The 17,973-nt window shown below is 39.9% G+C and overlaps 1 protein-coding gene across 2 annotated transcripts; it reads right to left on the bottom strand.

Moving 5' to 3' along the window:
• Positions 1-333: 333 nt before the first annotated feature.
• On the bottom strand, positions 334-16,271 carry ELMOD1 (ELMO domain containing 1; the record flags this gene model as incomplete). 2 transcript variants are annotated; one of them, XM_084226724.1, is made up of 10 exons in its annotated part: positions 334-506; positions 1,346-1,479; positions 2,956-3,006; positions 5,024-5,047; positions 5,337-5,405; positions 6,624-6,757; positions 9,727-9,856; positions 14,666-14,763; positions 15,952-15,980; positions 16,127-16,271. In XM_084226724.1, 10 exons carry the CDS (start codon positions 16,269-16,271, stop codon positions 334-336), a joined length of 987 nt encoding a protein of 328 aa, XP_084082850.1. The 2 variants fall into 2 exon arrangements, with proteins under 2 accessions (XP_084082850.1, XP_084082851.1); XM_084226725.1 differs by lacking the exon at positions 5,024-5,047.
• Between the last annotated feature and the right edge of the window lie 1,702 nt (positions 16,272-17,973).

The following is a 17,973-nucleotide window of genomic DNA, read 5'->3' on the forward strand; positions in this document are numbered from 1 at the left end:
AGCTACTTATTCCACATATACAAAAACACTGCTAGAGAAATACAATTCAATTGTCAATGCTGAATTATGAGGAAAGTCTAAAAAAATAGAAAAACTCTGATATCTGGACATCAATTCAGAAGGTAACACTGCATAATGAGGCAATATGAGCACCCATTTAAAATGAAAAATCCCCAGCAAGAGAAGCATAAGGGGATCATGTGACAAAAATAGATGAACACTGCGCCAAAAACATGCACACGATTGCCATGGTCATTCAGTATGCTAGTGATGGTCTAACAGTGATCTAAACCAAGAGTGAGACAGTGCTTCCAAATGAAATCAACTGAGTAACTACATATTGATTAAACTTTCTGATGCAGCAAAATGAGGACACAGAGCCATCTCTGGGTTCTGGAGCTGTCTCAAGATTCGCTTGTAAAATTTCTCTCTGACGCGATTGAATTCCATTATGTCCAGTGGATCCTCATCAATCCAGAATTTGTGGAATTCATGCATTAAGTAGCCTACAAAACAATATGAAGGAAGAAGAGATAATTACTGCATGGAAAGATGACATATAAATTTAGGAAGTAGTCTGGAATTAATAATCATGATCTGCACAGAGAATCCTGGTCACTGAGATCTGACACCTCATGACCCTGGGCAGGAACAAGACTAAACCTATTCTGGACAAGGCCAAAATTGGATGAATATTACACACACTGGCAGAATTTCTCACAATAAACACACTAAGTCACTAGTCATCTTGATATATGGATTCACAAACTGAAACATTGAACCAGGGAGTATAAAAACAGGGAAAAGTGCTGCAGGTGCTCATTATAAGTTCCTTGCCTACACATTGAAAAATATTAGAAGTGTTACTCCCACTGTGCAAAGATGAACAGCGGGCCTCTGCTGTAGCAGGGATGCTCAAATACAGGGGAAAGAGCTGTCAAAACATTATTTTGGTGGTGGAGCTGCAACTCTGCTGAAGGGTGGAGTAACACTGGAATGTACATACAAGTATCATATGACAGTTGGATTTAAGGGGAAACAATATTCAGATATTCCTTAAAGCACATTTGCTTTTTTTCTTATTGCTTAAAAAACAGGAAGGTCACTTGGTAAGGTGCTTAGTGCATTTTTTTGTTTGTGTTTCTTAATTTGTTTTACACCTTGGCTTGGTAGTGGCCTCCATCACAGCTGAAGAGCAGAATCCAAGCATCCTAGACAGGAGAGCACAGTCTCCATGCTGTGTCAAAAGACTTTCTTTTTTTTTTAAACTATGGGCAGTACTTTGTTAGCAGTGGGCCAGTTATGCATTTCCACCCCTTGCCCCACACTCCCACCCAGCACTTACAGAACGTCTGCTGAAAGTGGGTGAGCGTGGGTGCTTCTGGAGCTACGTTGTAGAAATGGGTCTTCAGAGCCCCACTCACGAGCAGGTTGTAAGCAAGGTCTGTTATGTTAATGCCCACGATGGCAAAAGAGTAGCTGTAAGGAAAAGCAGCAACTTTTGTTGAGAATTCACCTTCTTTCATCACGTTTTAAGGAACACTGATGTTGCAGATTTCGTGTTACCGAGATGCATGAATTCTCTCCTTTGTGAGGTTCCAAGGTGTGTGAGGGTGGAAAACATTTATTCTGCGTGCTTTGTACAGCATTTCCCTTGGGAAATACATGGTCACAGTAAAAGCAGGAGTTTCATCACTGTGCCAGCCTTTTCAGTGAAACAGTACTGATTAATTCCTACAAAATAAGAACAGGCACAGACGTCCCTGTGCTCCTGCACTCGCCTCTGAAACAGGGCAAGGACTCCACACGGTGGCCACGGCTGCAGGGTGACCCATCACTTGTTATTTTTAACTGCTGGAGTTCCCACTGGAACTCATTACCCATAGTTAGGAGCATCATGCTTCAACAACCTGTCCTAGAAAGACATTCATATGGCTAAAAAGCTTGTGAAAAGGATCCAGCCGAGTCACCTCTAATTTCTCCCTAAAAGAGAATTAGAGACAAAGGCCAGAAAAGAGGTAAAATCCTAAATCAAAGCTGGAAACAGAAACAAGAAAATCAGACTCATTAAGCAAACTCTGTCCTAGGAGATATTAACAAGTGAAATATATTTAAGCACAACAAAACTCAGAAACTGGAAGCTAACTTGTAAGGCTGGTGCATAAAGAACTTGGCATTTCTAGCAATGACTATTTCCCAAGGAAGCACATAAAGACTCACATGGACATTTAGCCATAAAAGCAAACATGTTAGGATATTCAGTGATTGAATTTTTTTCTCACCTAAAGACAGCTGTCTTCTCTAGACTGTCTTGGGTATTTTTTCAGATACCTCTATCAAGCAAACAAAAATATTTTCTTTTCCTTTAAACTTTTTTTTTTGCATTTCAGGAGGGGAAAAAACAAACCCAAAGTCCAGAAGTTAACTTCAGCATGAAGTCACCTTGTCTAATGGCAGGTTTCACAGAAAAATTAAATCTGGGCAGTAAAATCTTGTATTACAGATTTTTAGATACATTCAGAAGGAACACCCTGTTCCATTCCCATGAATAATGCAGTTATACCTAACCCACTGTTAAAGAAGAAAAAACCCTCAGTACTATTTCTTCGCTATTGTATTTTCCTAAAAGCAGTTCTGGACCTGGCTTTGACAGCAAGAAGTGAAACTTGATCATGTCATGTGCTAAGAAGAATTAAAGAGATATTAATCACCACACTATATATAGCACAGAGAAAGCCTCTTCTTGCTACAAAATTTTTGGGTTATTTTTTCCTGAAAGTAACTTGAATTGTTTCTCCTGTAATCTTTGATCAAAATCAAGGTGTGGCAGATGTACATACGCTCACAGGAATTTCCTTTAAAAAATAATTAGGAAACACCTTTTCTCCCTCAAATATACAGCATCATTGTTACCTGCTGTGCTTGTAGCAAATAAAAAAAGGTCTTTAAACTTACCCAATTGCCTTATCAAACTTTTTCTTCTCCCATTCAGCTTTGCTAAGTTGGCTGAGGAAGAAAAATTAATTAAAATCCAGATATTGCCAAACATTAGTAACTGATAAATATTTTCTTTCAACTTCTCTGGTGTTATAACATTGACTGAACATGATATTTTATCTCCTTTTACATGGCTAATCCTATTTAATCATCCTTCTGGCTGAATGGATTGATATAAACAGACCTGAAAGGGGTAACTGGTTTAGAGCATTGCCAACAAACTGGTCTCACCATTACAAAATGCACCTATGTCCATGCTCTCAGCAAAACCTCATTGTTTTCTGAACTGACCACAAAGGTGAACCACTTCAGTTAAGCTCGAGCTGTACAACAAGTTGAAATTACATTTAACTAATCACAGATGGTTTTAGCTTTTTTGTGTTTACAGAGATATTTGTGATACTCATCACTGATGATGAGGCATGATTCACCTGAGGCAGCAAACATGAAAATACTCCTCTGACAGTAATTTTTTATGATCAGCCAATTTAGATATCACTCAAAAGCCAAAGATAAGGAACAGAGTTTCCTATTATTTGGCACAATAATGCTTTTCAAGGACACAGAAAACGCCTCCCTTAAAATAAAATTAGTCAGGGAACAGATTGATTTTTAACTAAATTTCAGCTCTTCAACAATTTGAAAGAGCTGTGTGATCCAACCAGGCAGCCAACATCCCACTAACCAGGTTTGAATCTACTGAAATGAGCAAGTTTAGCAGAAATCATTGCCTGCATTTAAAACCAGCTAAAGGCAGGCACAGAATTGACCCTAACCAGGGGCCTAAAACCTTGACATAGCTGTGGGAGTCTTGTAAGTAAGGCAAATCAGAGTTTGCAAGCTTTAGGTCCCAAATTATAAACAGGCATGTGTGAAAGTATTGTTCTTAGACTATTCTTGAACTTCAGCAAGTATATATTACACTGGAAACAATTCCCTGAGCTTCATGTAAATATAGTATATAAAAATTGTTGTCAATAATTAAGATGCTAATAGATTCATACCCATTGTGACCTGAGGGTTACTAGCTGGCATGCATGAGGACAAAAACTTCAGCTCCCAAGAAGCTTTGCATACAGGAACACAGTATTATTTGCTCATCCTCTAAAATCTGAACCATCTTTGTAGGCTGTGTAATAACACCAGTTAGAAAACCCCAGGTAAAGACTGAACAATAAAGGTGGCACACATAGGATGTGGGCAAGTGAAAAAGTTCAACTGAGATAGAAAATCCACTGATCCCATCAGAAAACAGCAGAGCTGCTAAGCAACCACACCAGGAAGATCACCACAAGCACCCCCTCCAGCATCTATCTTCTACTGAATGCTCTGTTAAGGCACAGAAATTGCACATGCTCACACTGCACTCCAAGACTGCCCTTGGTAATCAAACGTGCAAATAAAGCACACTAATATGTTCCAAGGGCTTTTTATCACAGAATTACCATTAGGAACCCAACAAAAAACACACAAGAACCCTGAGGAGATCAAAAGCTTCAGGATTTAGGTGGGAACCAGCTTTATGGATATCTAACACTACTGGAAGAAGAAAAATGCCTTTTAAGGCAACTGATTTCTATGTAACTGGCTAAAAGGCCTCCACTCCCCAATAATTGTGGAGACTCTTATTGACAAATTACCTACAGCACAGTTTGTGACCCTTGAAGGTACCTGATGTCTCAACAGTCAGGACAATGGAGTAGCCACATTGGAACCATCATTGGTCAAGGTAGACAGAGTATGTGACTATAAATAAAGAGGCTTTTCAGCTCTGCTAACAAATATTTGGCCCAGACTACTTATGATTATCAAGTCAGTCACTTGAACAATATCAAGCAAGGTGGATTTCATTTTTGATATATAAGCATGTTCATATGTACCCAGTGTTCCACTTCCCAGTTTGGGTCTAAAGGAAAGAATATGGATCTCCCAGTGTTGTAACAAAAACTTTATAACACACCAACTTGTAGTTCAAACTTTATTTACATGTACTGTCTCAGAAAACTTAGAAAAAAGAAAAAAATACCTTAGTTCCTTCTTAGTGACTTCCCTTTATTATGAAAAAAACATAAACAAATTAAAATAAAGATAAATAAAACCACAAAAATAATTTGAAATCAAAAGGGAAAACAATTAACATTAAATTTAACTATTTCCAAGATTCAGAATACAAGTTTGCCTCTTTCACCTGATCAGCTTTCAGGATCAGCACTTTACAACAGACAGCATGCGGCAATACTCAAGGATATGCCCAACAAAGAGAAAAAACCCAGTCCCCTTCCTCAAAGAGAGCCAACAGAGTGCTCTCTCAAGTTACTGTTCCTGGTCTTAAGCATTACCTGTATTTAGGGTGAAGAGAATCAGTGAGAACTTGCTGAGCTATCTCAGTGTCCCATTCAGCAAAATACCTGCAGACACAAATGTTTAGGTGAATTGTTTAAAAAAAAAAAAAAACAAAAACCAAAAAAAGCACCTGAAGTCACATTAAGCTGTCTATGCACACCTTTCTAAAGGCGGATGGACATGTGTTACACAGTATGAGTAGCATCTGACATGTTAAACTCGTTAAACTGCCACTCAGACCCCCAAGCTGAAAGATTAAAGCAGCCTCCAACTCCAAGAGCACTCCTGCATGAGTTTAGTGAATGTGCATTGCCAGAGTCTCCTCTCTACCCACCCTACAGAAAATCAGCTGTTTATGACTGGGGCATGCCGTGTGCTGAGCTCAAGAGAAAGCAGTTCAGGCTTCTTGATCTGGCAGATTCATTAAGCAAGATAAGCGTCATCAGAAGACTAAGAAATTAAATACATGGTAGGGATTAATTTCAAATGGAAGTTCAAAGCCAGAGTCAAGAGTCCAGATCCTCAACTGAGATTTATTAGGGAACAACATACGGACAGAGGATGATTTATGTCCTGCAATCTGTAAAAGCAGAAAATACTTATTTTTCGCCTCGCAAGGAGAAGTTATTTTACCAAATGTTTCCAAGTTATGTAACTGCATGCAGCAAATACAGGGGCTGGAGAAAATAACAGGCATTAGTCAGTTCCCAAATTACAAGGCACAGCTATGGCATTAACACCTGGTGTGCATGAGTTGGAAGGAAAAAGTGATGTAAACTAACTGCTTAAGTTTGAGTATCGACAGAAATTGAAGTAGTAGTCAAACTATCTAAATCTGCCATCAGTGACTGCATATCAAGTATTTTGCTTAAGAATTCAGCATGAAATTCCCAAAGACAGCAGCTGAGCAGTAACATAACCCACCCACCTACATACTTCCAGGGCATTTTGTTTAAGGAGATCTAGATACTGGTGAAAATATACTTTACCATTTCTTTCTGGTGGGAAGAGAGTGCTAACTCACTGTGTCACAGAGAAACTAAAAAAAGGGCTTAGCAAATGGGTATTACAAGGTTGAATTAGGAATACTGAAAGAAAGGAGACCCCTTTGAGAAGAGAAACACTCCAAAAATTAGGCTAGTAAATAAATTCTTTCATTTGCTTAATATGAAGTGCCTGGCACTTTTATAAACTATTCCCACAGGTTTGCCAAAATCTGCAAGTAATGCTACTTTTCATGACTTCAGACACACGTAAACCCATCTGCAGAGGGACATACTTACACCAAGTTATATAAGCCCAGGAGACCCATTCCTCTAAAGTCTGTTTTAGGATCGTCACCTTGGAAACCAATTTCACACCACTGCTTCGAAATCCGAGCTTTCAGTGGTGAATTCGGCTTCAAGCATTTCCACAACTAGGAAGATTACAGGTAAAACATAATTAAGTTTTCACACAATAGAGCTTTTTTTAGAGCTTTTTTTTTTTTAAACCAAGTTAAGTTCTGATCACTGATCAGTATCCCAGCATTTCTATCCCTGCTTTGCTCATGCTTTGTGCATCCAGGTGGTGTCTGCCTCCATAAGCACAGAGACAGGAATGGGCTGGAATTTGGTTGTAAATCACTGACAGAGCAACAGAGCAGCTTTGAGTCCCCGAGGCTCTGCAGCAATCTTTTCTCTGGCATCTTTTGCAAGTCTCTAGAAGGGTTATAAATCAAGAGACTTGGCTACCACAGTGTTGAAAAGCAAATTGGAGAACATTAAAAAAAAATCCATACAAGGATAGCATGTGCACCATCATATTTAACTAAGGGAAGAATCATTCATTGATCTCACATGAAGAAATGTCCAAAGTGATTTAACAAGCCAGATCATCAGCTGGAATAAATCCATTTAACTGCACTGGTCCAGCAACTTTGGTGCCTAAATATCATGCTGCTATGCACATAAAAGCAGCCTCAATTGACATATGACAAATGCATACGTTTATGCACACCTCATGTGCCATATCACAAACTCATCCTTTTTGAAGTGTATTAAGAAATCAGAATTTAGAAATAAGAATGTGTATTAATCACCAGTCATGAGTTGGTGAGTACATCCTCAAGAAAATCACTCGGACAAAGACTACCCAAGGAAAAGAGCTGTGTGCACATTTCCCAAATTAAAACAGCAATTGTTTTAATTTTAGCAACTGCATTTAAAATTAAGTGCCCTGGGAAGGTTAAAATCTTAATGATTTCACTTTGTAATGACTGCATAAAGCATCATTATTTAAACCAGTGTTCATCCATCAACAGTAAATACAGTATTAATCATTAGTACAATAACATTAAGTTAATCTCTTTCTCATTCATAAAGTACTCTCCTGGTAAACATGAATAAATAATAGCCATTAGGAACCTGAATTACCTATTGCAGAGATCACTTAGCAGACAATCTAGAAGGAATGAAAACCAACCAGACTACTCTTACACAGCGAGGATTATAAAATTAATTAAAGCTTGGACGTATTTCCATTTGACATTTGCAAAAGTAGAACATTGCTGTAAACAAGTGCTAATACTTAGGTGAAACTGACACTTTTTTCAACATTTTGACTTTGCATAAAGTTGCATAAACTGCACTGTTTAATCTCTCCTCAGATAAATGCTCAGTTTCCATTCTGCTTTTATGCTCATGCAATTATGTTCTTAAAGCACTTACATGACTACACATCACTGCTGACATGGTTCTCAGGCTGGATGGCGGGGAGGTACCAAGTCAGCTCCTTGGTCCTTCTCACCTATGACCCCACCCCCAGACCCTACTTGCTCTCTGGGCAACATAGATGCTTGTATTTAGGGAATTTAGGGATGCTTTCTTGGAGCCAAAGGCCCTCTTTAATCTGCAGTGAGGTGCCTGGAATTTTCAGTGACCAGCACTGTAGTCTGCCACCTGGATCTCTCACCTGCAAGACACAGACTTCCTCAGTAGGTAAATCTGTGTGTCTCTTCAGTTAAAACTCACTCTACTCCCATAGATTTGTGCATTTGGATGCACAGGGGCAGCACTTGAACAGAAGTCCATCTGCCCAAGTCTACTGATGGTTAAAACAGTCCTTCAGGGCGGCTCTGGATTTGGACCACTCCTTGGTGAGACTCCCACCTCCCATGAGCGGCAAACCTTAACGGCAGCTTTCCAAACTCCAGCAGGAATCCTGACCATCTGAGGCATTTTTAGAAGGACTTACTTGCATCTGACAGTGCTTGTATAATATGCCTACTGGGATTCTTGGAAGACCAAGTAATTATGGTAAATTTTCCAGAAGTTATCACTGTAACTTGTGCAAAGCCTTGCACTGCAAGCTACGGCATGGAAGACATCTCCATCATCATCTGGTATTGCTAAAGTCTTCAGTATATTTGTCTTAAGTTGAAAAAGAACACCCCCCACAACCAAACAGGTAGTATGCTTTTATAAGAACTCTGAAAATTCTCTAAGAAGGCATTTTGCTTATAGCAAATAAACTCAATATCACTTATTCTGTTTCTTGGCATTTCTCTGAAGCATAGCTGTGATTAAACCAGGATCAGGACCAGGGTTTGCAATTATATAAAGGTTTATTATATTTATTTATGTTTATTTATATTTATGTTTATTTATATTTATGTTAATGTATATTTATGTTTATTATATATTTATTATATAAAGGTTCTCCAGAACCTTTATTTTTTCATCAATTTCTTTCTAGTATAAGGACTCTCTAGCTCTTCCTCTGCTTATGGCTCCAAGATAGAAACATTGCTTTTATTATCTGCTCCAGTGCAAGGCTTTCCTGAAAGCATGAAGGAAGTAAAACCCAATTGTTATGGTTTTCCTGACTCTGCATGTATTATCTAAAGAATAGTTTCATTTTGTTTTTGTGTGAAAATACATTTGGTAACTATGAACGTGTGAGTCGTCAACTCCCACTCTTCCATTCCACACAATAAAAAATAGATGTTTGCCACTGGTATACAGAAACACTGCCTTGAATTGTAATTTGGTTAATAGAGAAAAATAACTTTCTTGTACTGGAGAAAGGTGTACTTTAATAGGACATAAAGCTACTTTTCCAGAGCTCACTGCAGATAACAAACAGCTCTGTGCTCTAAGACCTGTGTTATCCAGTGCCTAGATATAGTCCAGCCAAGGGGAATGCATTTATCAGCCAGGGAGCGAGCTGCTTGCTTGGCAGGTGTTACACCCAGAGCAGATTATAATGCAGTGTAGTCTTATCTTAAAACAGGTACACGATGGAGGAAGGTGACAACAGCTCTCCATGTTTCACAGAGGTCTGTGAAGCAGGCTTGGGAGCTGGCATGAATAAAGGATGCCCTCTAAGCACCTCTTCAGTGCCTACCTTCAGCAGCATCTCCTCGTGCTGCGGGTTCTCCGAATCGTACGGCTCTCGGCGCAACTTCTCCACCTCTGCAATGAGATTTCTGTAGCCCACAATCTGCAGCAGGCAGGCCTGAAGAGACACTCCCAACCTGAGGGTAGGGAGAGCAACATATTCCACCTCAATCAGGTGAAACAGCACTGCCGTGTACACGCACAGCTAATCCACACGGCATCCATGAATTGATAGTCTAACACTTCACTTGCAACAGGAAAATTTCCAAGAGATCAATATTGCATTAAACAAGGCATGGTGAAGGGCATAGTCTCATTTAGTGCCTTCCTTAGATGATAATATTTGGGATATTTTAAAACCGTGAACAGTGATTTTTCACATTGAAATCACATTATAACTATACACAACAGCATTGAATGCCTATTACAAGCACATTACTGAATCTTTCTCTTCATTCCAATGACAGCTTTTCAAACAACTCCCTGGGATCAGAGATGTGAACTTGAAAAAGGCTGAGGGGGTAAAGAAAACTCAGGAAAAAGCGAAAAATAATTGTTTTGCTTCTGTGCCACTAAAGCTAGCATAAAGAAGCCAAAACCCTGAAGTAATATAGCTTCAAAGATCTGCCTCCAGGCAGATTTGGCTTTTGTCTCACATTGAGAATCATCTTAATGGTTCTCTTTTCAGTACAATGCAGATTTTTGTGTTTCCTTTTTACATTTTCTGATGCATCATCAAAAAAACCAAATTCAACACACATGAAATAACTACCCTCAAAAAACCCTAAACCAAACTTATAAAAAATTCACCAGAAAACTGCACCAAACAACAGCTTTACATTAAGGTTTTATAATACAAAATGTAAGTCATGCAGTATGCAACTGCCATGCTCATAGAAATATTTGCTTATATATGGAAATAAGCCCTTCAATATTTAATAGTGTGTAAAATTATTGGAACACCTGGCATGAATTTGGAGGCCAAGCTAAGTGTGCACCCCTATTCCTCTGTGGAACACAGGCTGCACTGATATTAACCTGCACAGGTTCCTTGCCTGTTCTGCTCGATACACCAAAACATTTTGTTTATTTTGTAATACTCTTAAATTTTCTGAACATAAGGATTTTCACTGCTTATCTTTTGAGGCAGGTCCTGCTTGTCTAAATTGATCTCCCTCTATGGCAAGGTGACTTGCCTAGGATAAGGGAAAGGATGTTTGGTACCCGAACTTCACTAAGGCCTTTGACACTGTTTTCCTCATCATTCTGCTGGAACTGGCTGTTCGTGGTTTGGGTGGGTGCACTGTTCACTGGGTAAAAAATTGTCTGAGGGTGTGGGTTGGTCTCTTCTCCCAGGCAACAAGTGATAGGACAAGAGGAAATGGCCTCAGGTTGCCCAGAAACAGTTTAAATTGGATATTAGGGAGGATTTCCTTCACCAAAAGTGTTGTCAAGCTGTGAAACAGCCTGCAGGAAAGTAGTAGAGTCACCATCCCTGGAGGTATCTAAAAGATGTGTAGATGTGGCACTTATGGAAATGGATTAGTGGTGCATTTGGCAGTGCTGAGTTAACTGTTGGACTTCAGAATTTTAAACCTTTTCTAACCTAAATGATTCCACAGTTAGTCTACAGAGTCAGAGATGCCACCATTAATCCATTTCTCATGCTGCAATTTTATCCCATTTGAAGCTACAACCCTTTCAGACAGAAAAGCCTCCACAGTGTTTTCCATCCTTTGCTGTTTCTTTTTTGGGGTTTTTTGTTTCTTCTTTTTTTTTTTTTTTTTTTTTTTTTTTTAACATGCTTCACTAGCTATAGCCTCCAATTTTACAGAAAGGCTGCATTTCAAAGAAAGCTGAAAAGCCTGACAGACTGTGAATTGCTGTAGAGTATCACTAAATCACAGCCATAATGTTTTTAACTTCTTTATAGCCTCAGTTTAGGGCAGCAGAACACAGGCTGTGGCAAAGAAGAGCAATTTTACATTAAAAAAATACATGTTTTTAAGATACAAGGTGCACAACACTTTCAAAGGGAACAATTTTTTGCACTTTATATAAAGGCAGTCAGAAGCTCCACACAATGTTATTTGGGTGAAGGGGTGGGGGTTGAATTAGACTCCCCCCTTTCCTTTTCATTAATGCTTTGTTATTCTTGCCAAACACGGATGTGGGTGAGGTGCTGATGTCCCAGACCTCGTCCTTGTCATCCTGGTGCTGGCTGTGGCTGTTCTCAGAGCTCAGGAGCAACGTACCTGGGCTTGCACTCCCACTGTACTCAGCTCCAGGTGCTCCACCAGGTGGAGGCAAGTCCAAAACTGGAGCAGGGGAACTGGATCATCATTAATTCCTTCCCAACCCAAGCCTTTCAGTGATTCTGTGTCTGCTTCCATAGTTAGTGTAGCCTGCACATCACCACCAGGTTATTCAACCTGCTTGCTCCTACTGCTACATACACACACTTATCTGGGAGGCATTGAGAAAGGAAAATTGCTGTGAGATGCCCTTCTCCTCTTTAGATTACAGCAGCCCACAGCTTTCAAGAACATCCAGTGCAAGCACCCATGGGATGCTAATTCAGCTCTGCAAAGATGCCACACTAACAAAAATGACTGCATACAGATTTGCAGAAACACATACACTATGACACGTGTCCCCTTGTCCTTACCCCAGGAAATTTCAAGTCTCTGCTAACCAACACAAGGCCAGAGCTTCTAAACAAGATTGTTTGGATTTAGGTGTTTTATGCTCAAGAGAAGGCAAAGCATTGGATTTTCCTTAATCATGTCTAAAGATGCAGCCAACCTGCTTTTGCTCAAATTTCTGTTGAAAACATCAGTATAAAATATATGGCTGCATGTAAAACTTCAGTGCAGATGTCTAAAGTTTAGCAGAGATATGATTCATTTAATATAAGGATCAATTTAGTGGCAGAGTGTGTATCTATGTATTTGACCTCATCTTGCACATTTCAGGCCCCCATTCCTCACTGCTTTAAGAAGCTATTTTACCAAAGGGGAGGGAGTGCAAGGGAAAAAGGGGATGAGAGACTCAAATGCATTAAAATATTGAATGCAAGCATTCTAGTCTAAAGACAATTAAGCATTTGTCCTGTGCTAAGCATATGAACACCAACTGGATCAAAAAAAGATAATTCAGGTGATTTTTTTGTTTGGGTTATTTTTTCCCTCTGTGTGGTATTTTTAAAAAATATTATCATAGATTCACAGAATGGTTTGGGTTGGAAGGGACTGTAAAGTTTGTCTAGTCCTAACCCCACTGCCATGGCAGGGACACCTTCCACTAGATGAGATTGATCAGAGCCCCACTAAACCTGGCCTTAAACACTTCCAAGGATGGGTCATCCACAACTTCTCTGGGCAACCTGTTCCAGTGCCTCACCACCTCCACCATCAAGAATTTCCTCCTAACACCTATTCTAAGCCTGCTCCCTTTCAATTTGAATCCATTCCCTCTTGTCCTGTCATTATATGCTCTCCAGCTCTCTTGCAGGTTCTCTTCATGTACTAGAAAGATCAGATCACTAAAAATGTAACCTAACGTTCAGGGTCCTGATTTCAAGCAAGAAGTCATTTGCATGTCTGCTCTCTCTCTTCTGAAGGAGAGCATTTCTTCAGAGGCCAAAGGCATGCCATGAAGGGAATCAGAGGGTGATCTCTGGTGTTATACAAAATAATAATTAATTTCTTGTTTTCTTCTGAAATTGTTCTACCCAGTTGCCCATTGGTCCAACACTGAGAAGTGAGCACTTGGATCACCCTGATTGCTAAACATTGCAGTTCCTGACGTCCTCCCTTTGAAGAGTATGTGGGCTCGGTCAGGACACGCCCCTGGAAAAGCTCTGTGCTCACATCCAGAAAAAATTCACAGGGCTTCTCACCTATGAGAATGAGGGGTTCTCTTTGTTTTTTTTTTCTCTTATTTTCTTCTTTTCTTTAATGGTTGGGTCACCATTTTTTCAATTCTTGGGACTGCAGTCACCATCACAAAAGCTGTCTCTCAAGTTAGAGAGATGCAGCATATTCTATTTCCTTTATGATCAGTGAAGCCTCATTTTAAGACTACCCAGTTACTGGTCTTTTTAATGGGGGGTGTGCTGGGAGGGAGATTCCTGTAAGGAGACAAAAAAATTATAATTTTCCAACTTAGCTTTTGTGTTTTGTTGTTGCAGCAAGACCTTGGGACCGCCTTACCTGTTGATGCTGCTGACCAATTAAAGAAAAGCAGCTATCAATTTATGGATGCCCCTTTTTAATTCTGTGTACCAACTTCAAGCTTGGGAAGAGGAGTGAACCTCAGACAGATCACCTGGATAATATAGCTCTCAACTTTTCTCCTGCTGATTCCTGACCTAGACATCTTGTGCCTTAAGCTCAGAACTGAAAGGTAAGGCAACCATAAAAGTGTTATCATCACCTACTCTTGAAATACACACTTGTAAATTTAATGAGTGGTTGTCAATCTCTTCTTACAATAATAAATATTAGTTGTATTATTAAAACTTCTGTTTGGCTAATTAAAGGCAGTTTTAAAATGCAAACCAGCATACATCTGTATCAGCTAAAACAAGATGGTTTCTTCCCTACTCAAAAGGCAGCATACAGAAGCCACACTGTCCCTGCCAGGACCTGTGGTTTGGTGGTGTTTTATCCCTGGGGAAGTGATCCCCATTAAATCCATGCATCGCCAATAAACTAAGACAGAAGCAGGTAGATAAAAGACTCAGGGCTTGCTTATTAAGTCACCATAAAAATGTCATTCATTTTTACATCAGTTTTTTGACAGCAAAGCTAAAATTAAAATTTTATGCTAATTAATCTTCAACTTCTGTACCATGATAACTATAGAGAACAAGCTCTCTATGGACCCAAGAACTGAAGAAATCAGTAATTCCCACTTGCTCTGTAAGGAAACTATGAACTTACTGTGGATTTACATCTGGATTAATCCTTTTCAGCTCCATGATGTCATCTATCGTTTTTTCAATAGCATCAGGGTGAACATTTACTGATGTTTGCAGCCGCTAAAAAGAGGTTTTAAACACATATTAATTCCTACAGAAGCTATTACCCAACAGAAGTTAACAGTGGTAAATTTGATACCTGAAAGCTTCTGCATTAAGAGCCCAGAAAACCCAACTCAACACCTGTACATATCTTTCCAAGTAATTCACCCCTTCTGACTCATTTCAGAGCCCTTGCCCTGTAAGAACTCGAGTCCCTTTGCCCTTGCAGTCAGTTTATGGCATCTCTGTGGCGGCTGTCAGTGAAGATGATCAAAGGCCTCAGTGCAGATCAAGAAGCAGCTTCAGACCATCCACCTAATTACACTGGAATTGACAGTCTTCATTTGACATTCCCTCTCCCAGCATGCTGCAGTAACACAGCAAAACATTCTTTCCTTTTTTCATGTGCAATTTCTATTTGTAGAAATGCCCCCAGAAGTTTCGGTATTCAAAAACCAAGGTACCATTTGAAAATTTAAGGGGTTGAATTTTCTTCTTCTTTGTCTCAAAACTTCACTATTGCTTAAATGCAAGTTTTAAAATAAGATTTTGCCTTTCTGTTTCTGCTAGAAATACATTTGTTGAATGTACTATGCTGAACTAAGAGCTAAATGACTTCCTTTTTGCTAATGCTGAGGCCAGGTTTTCAATGTCACTGACTCTTGTGACAGAAAATTTAAAGGCTGAAGGATGTTATTTAACATACACACAAATGCCTTAGGGAACAACTCAGGTTAGCACAACCACTGGTACAGTAAAAGGGTGAAGTGAAAGGAGCTTTTGTCCATCAATGTATTTAAAAGGAAAAGAAGGAACAAAGTTGGGAAAGCTGCTTTCCAGACAAAAACCCTGACTTTTCTTTTCTAAATTTGCAAGCAACTGACTGCAGATTACAGACATTCTAAGACAGCATGAGGAATCAAACCAAGAACCCCTAAATTACAACGCTTCACTCTCATGAGTTCCACCATGGCAAATTGTTCCCTTGATTCCATCATTGCACAGTGGGACTGTCCCTGGAACACAGGACACTCTACCCAACTTTGCAAGATCAACTGCTATTGGAGACACAAGACCCTCTTCAGTGGAAAATCTAAAATCATATCAAACCTTAAAGTAACTTTTTGGAGTGAGCAAACACCAGACTGAACAAACCAACAGCACAGGACATCATAGAAAAGGTGAATAATGAGATCTTTCACTCACCTTACTTTTTGAACCTTTCAGGGATGCCTCTGTAAGGGAAGTATTCAAAAGCATCATGTCAGACAAGCATGTTTACATTGGATCAATTTAATAACTTATTTCTAGTAACAAGATATAATTTTTAGCATATGCAGAAAGTTACAAAGGCATGCAGAACTAAGTATATTGCAGTTACCTATTTTCATAGTTCTGGCAGCTCCAGGTTTGGTATTGTAACAGATCCTTTGCAATTCACATTGACCTGTTAGTTTCCTGACCACGAACTTCAGGCAGCGCCACAAGCATTTGCAGTAGAAGTACAGGCATACCTGGACAAACATCCTGGCAAAAGAAGAAGCTTGAAAATAAGAGTCTGGAGCAGAGTTCTTTTCAACATGTTTACCACCCAAACAGAAAGTACTTCCTCACCCCAAATTCCCATTGCCTAAGGGCACCTTCACACTACAAACATTTATGTCAGTAAATGTTAAATCGCACTTTTTAGTATTTGCCAACAAAACACCCCCCACAAAAAGCACCACAGCTAGAAGCACTAAATAAGCAAACTCCAGAGTCTAATAAGGGTACTTGTGGAAAACTCTTTGTCCTCTTAACATGAAAAGCTGCATAGTTGCTATCGATACTTTGGGAAAACGGCTACATGAGAAGGGAGTACAGCTCACTCTGATACAATGGATGCTGAGAATCCAGGAAGACATCACACCTTGGCTTAGTTTTACCTCAGCAACCACCTGCTCCAAGCAGAATGCTTGGTTATCCTGACAAACTTGACATCCTGACAGCACTCATGTCACATCCCTAAGAAGGAAAATTAAGGCAATCAAAGCTTCTCCCCTTGCAGAAGAAAAGGTGCTTAAGAACCTGTCTTGAGGACTGCCAGTTCTTCCCAAGACCAGCTGTTACATAGCAGTGATGCCACACAATTTCTCAAAGTACAGAACTGACAGTAAGCCAAGAATGTAGCCTGCGTAGCTACTGCAACTAGTTTTGAGTCCCAGCAACAGAAGGAAGACTTTGACAAACTGGATATATTTCAGTGAAGATGGTAGGGTTGGAGCACAAACCCTGCAAAAAGAGGCTGGGAGAGCTGGCCTTGTTCCATCTGAAGCAAAGATTCAAGGGGATCTAACAGCAGCCCCCAGTGCTTGTGGGAAGAGTTGAAGGAAACAGAGCTGGGCTCTCAAGAATCCTGTAGGGCCAGTAGACAAGGGACAACAGCCCTAAGCTGAAACACAAGAGAATCAGCCCTGCAAGGAGAAGCTTTTTCCCTCAAGGACAGTCAGGCAGTGGCACAGGTTGCCCAGAGAGGCTGTGCAGTCTCTTTTCTCAGTTTTTTAATCCTTGACTGGAAGAAGCCCTGAGCAGCCAGACTGACCTCAGTGCTAACCCTGCTGTGAGAGGGAGGTTGAACTGGAGACCTGCTAAGGTCCCTCCCAGGCTCAGCTGGGATCCTACAAAAGCCTGAAAAAGCCTGCATACATGAAAAACACTTGATTTTAAACTTGGTTAGCATTACACCTGCTACCAAAGCCCACATATTTCTGCCACGATTACATAATACACCCCAAACCCATATTTTAGTGGGAAACAACTTATTTGGAAATAATTTATCTTTCTTGTTTCTATGGCTATGATGGCACAGATCCTGCCACATCACCCAACTATCTGTCAACCTCCTGAGATGAAGAGGATGGATCCATCACATGGATCCACCCACAGCCCCTGGGTTCAAAAACACATCTCACAAAAGACAAAGACTGCAAAGAACTAGCAGTAGGAACATCGCCATTTCAACATGGTCCTTGGCTACAGGTGGTTCTGCTAGAACAGGGGGATGGATTAGATGGTGCCTATAGGTGTCTTCCCATCTCAACCTCTCTGTGATCATATTCTGTGATTACATTATATGAAAACGTCAATACAACTTTGATATGCTAGCTTGCCAATAAATATTCACAAACAATTTGGTCCATTATGGTCTAAGTCTGTGTGTATGCATATTCATCATTAGCCCATTATTTT

Source organism: Fringilla coelebs (genome assembly GCF_963513975.1).
Source record: "Fringilla coelebs genome assembly, chromosome: 2".
Classification (NCBI taxonomy): domain Eukaryota; kingdom Metazoa; phylum Chordata; class Aves; order Passeriformes; family Fringillidae; genus Fringilla; species Fringilla coelebs.